The sequence below is a fragment of the Conger conger genome, unplaced genomic scaffold (genome assembly GCF_963514075.1).
Source record: "Conger conger unplaced genomic scaffold, fConCon1.1 SCAFFOLD_171, whole genome shotgun sequence".
NCBI classification, from domain to species: Eukaryota; Metazoa; Chordata; class Actinopteri; order Anguilliformes; family Congridae; genus Conger; species Conger conger.
In genome coordinates, this window is record NW_026890302.1 from 7,501 (window position 1) to 10,000 (window position 2,500).

The 2,500-nt window shown below is 46.8% G+C and overlaps 1 protein-coding gene across 1 annotated transcript in view; it reads right to left on the reverse strand.

The window, feature by feature from the left end:
- The window catches only part of LOC133119567 (T-box transcription factor TBX15-like), a gene marked incomplete at its 3' end in the record, with an annotated part of 23,969 nt that overhangs the window by 4,090 nt on the left and 17,379 nt on the right, over positions 1-2,500 (reverse strand). Inside the window, exons 9-11 of the mRNA XM_061230075.1 lie at positions 1,453-1,593; positions 1,123-1,182; positions 1-77 (exon numbers count right to left, since the gene is read on the reverse strand). The exon at positions 1-77 is cut by the window's left edge and continues 46 nt beyond it. Coding sequence (XP_061086059.1) covers positions 1-77; positions 1,123-1,182; positions 1,453-1,593 — 278 coding nt within the window. The remainder of the gene's footprint in view (positions 78-1,122; positions 1,183-1,452; positions 1,594-2,500) is intronic.

The following is a 2,500-nucleotide window of genomic DNA, read 5'->3' on the forward strand; positions in this document are numbered from 1 at the left end:
AACTTCACCACTTTCCCCAGGAGATGGGCGGGAAGCTCCTCCCCCTCGTCCAGGACCGCCTTTGCGGACTCCATAACCTTCGGGACACAATCATTACATTATAGTAATGTAGCTGACGCTTTTATCCAAAGCCACTTACAGGTGATTAGACTGAGCCAATCCCCCCTGGAGCAATGTGGGTTTAAGGGCTGCTCTGATCTTATTGTGGCCACACTGGGGCTTGAACTACCAACCGTCTGGGTGCCAGTGGCAGGGACCTTAGCCAGGAGGCCACAGTGTGGACACAGAGTGTGACAGATCCAGAGACAGCTCTCAAACTTTCACATTCATCCACTTTCCGCCGACGACATTTAATTTAGAAATGTAGCAGGTTTAACTGAACAACTGAAATATGTTTTAAATAATTTTAGCAAGGAGCAACATTATCCAGGCCTGTGAACATATTTAGTGTCACCCCCTCCCTCCACACGTTGACTCATAAAGCCCAGGGGTGTGAAAGGCGGCGGTGCCTCGGCAGGCACGGTTGGTGGGTTTTATGACTTGTTGGCGATGCGTTTTATTGGTCGAGCCTTCATCCCAGGGGGACCCCGACATCAGCCACGAGTGTGAAAACTCATTAGGGACCCCGTTAATTCCTCCGCTCTGCAACACACCAGGCCCAATTACCCCCGTCTTGGAATGCGCCCCTGCCCCCACCTCCAGCCAACTCTCTGAAACTCGTTTCCTTGTCATAGTTTTGTGTCGCTTATCACAGTTCATGAGAACCTAATTAAGAGCGAATGGAACGCTTGCTTTCTTGGGTTCCAATACAGCATATGGGTTTGTTTTGAAGCTAAGAGCAACACCGTGCCTTTGTGTGTTACAGAATGGCCTGCTCTGTCACACACAGAGCTCCAGACACCCCTGAACAGCACACAGAGCTCCAGACACCCCTGAACAGCACACAGAGCTCCAGACACCCCTGAATGGCACACAGAGCTCCAGACACCCCTGAACAGCACACAGAGCTCCAGAGACACATTCACTCCGGCCGACTAGGAGGAGGTGGTTTTTAGCTGTTCATCAAACAGCCTCACAGCAAAGGTTGTGGCAGCAAAGAGAGAGAAATAATGAAAAGATTACTTCATGAAACATGGGGACATCCTTGGGCTTCTTGGCTTTTGGGTTTCCCAGCTCGTGGATCTGTAAACAAGCAGATATGTTGTTAACTCCTCACAGAAATGTGCCTTTGTCTAAATAAATTAATAATTGGATTTACTTCATAAAATGATGGACAGTGGTTGCACCCAATATTATTAAGCACACGTGACTCCAATTAAGTACTTTTTTGTACATTACTACAGAACAAATATGCTTTTATTGCTATTTTTCCCCTTTGGACACACTCTGTGTAATTCGGACCCAAGCATGTTTATACGTCGTGTTTGTTATCAGACTGCGCAGCCGCAGTACCTTTTCGAGCGTGTCCTCCCACGTGATGACGGTGAACAGCCTGCGCGCGGGCAGCTGCACGGCCAGCACGAGCGCTCTGACGCTGCCCTCGTCCTGCAGCCGCGCGCCCACCACCAGAGACACGTCCGCCTTCCAGGAGTCCTGCGCGGGACAGGTGCGCCGTGCGCTCAGGAAACAAGGAACCAAAAGTGCCGAGAAAAGGACCAAAAGCGTGTCGCTGGGGCGGTACCCTATAGGTATATACAACTGTACCCCTCGCCATTGGATTATTTATTTGTAAAATGTTGTTATTTCTACCCAGAAGAACAGTATTGTAGCTATATGTATCTGGAGGACAGGTTATTCGATTAAAAAAAACATTAAAGAAAACCGATATTCTGTCAATTGTAGGCTAAATATGTTTGTCATTACATTACGTGGCATTTAGCAGACGCTCTTATCCAGAGCGACGTACAACAAAGTGCAAATAAAACACATGAACAAGTGCCAAGAGGACCTGAGAGGACAGTACAGTCCTAGTGTAAACATACAGAAATTCAGAACCCTTGTCATCAATGTGCGGGCACACTGAAACTTTAAAAAGTCGTCCATGTACTGTAGCAACACGGCGCAAGGTGTCAGTATTACCCAACAAAAAAATTCTGAAACTTTACTTGTTTTGATAAATACATATGTTATGTATCTATGCATTATTTGTAAATATAGTATTCGTGTTATGTTTATAGCCACGTCGAAGCAAATCGTGGATATTTGGTCGCTGTTTTTACTTGTAACTTCGGATTGCAGTGTAGTAAACGCAAAACAATAGACAGAGAATATCTATACAATATAATGCGCACTTATAAACACTAAAAATACAAGTGGGTGTTTACAATGATGTTTTCTCCAAGTTGCATACGTGGTTACCTCTTCAAATTGCGCTGCTACGAGGCCACTTTCCCAACTCTTACTCCCAGCGCCCGGGGCCGCTCCTGCTGCAGTGCCGCTTTTCACTCGTTTTGGTGGCATGTTCCCCACACCTCAGCGAACCCGGTGACTGAATTATTCC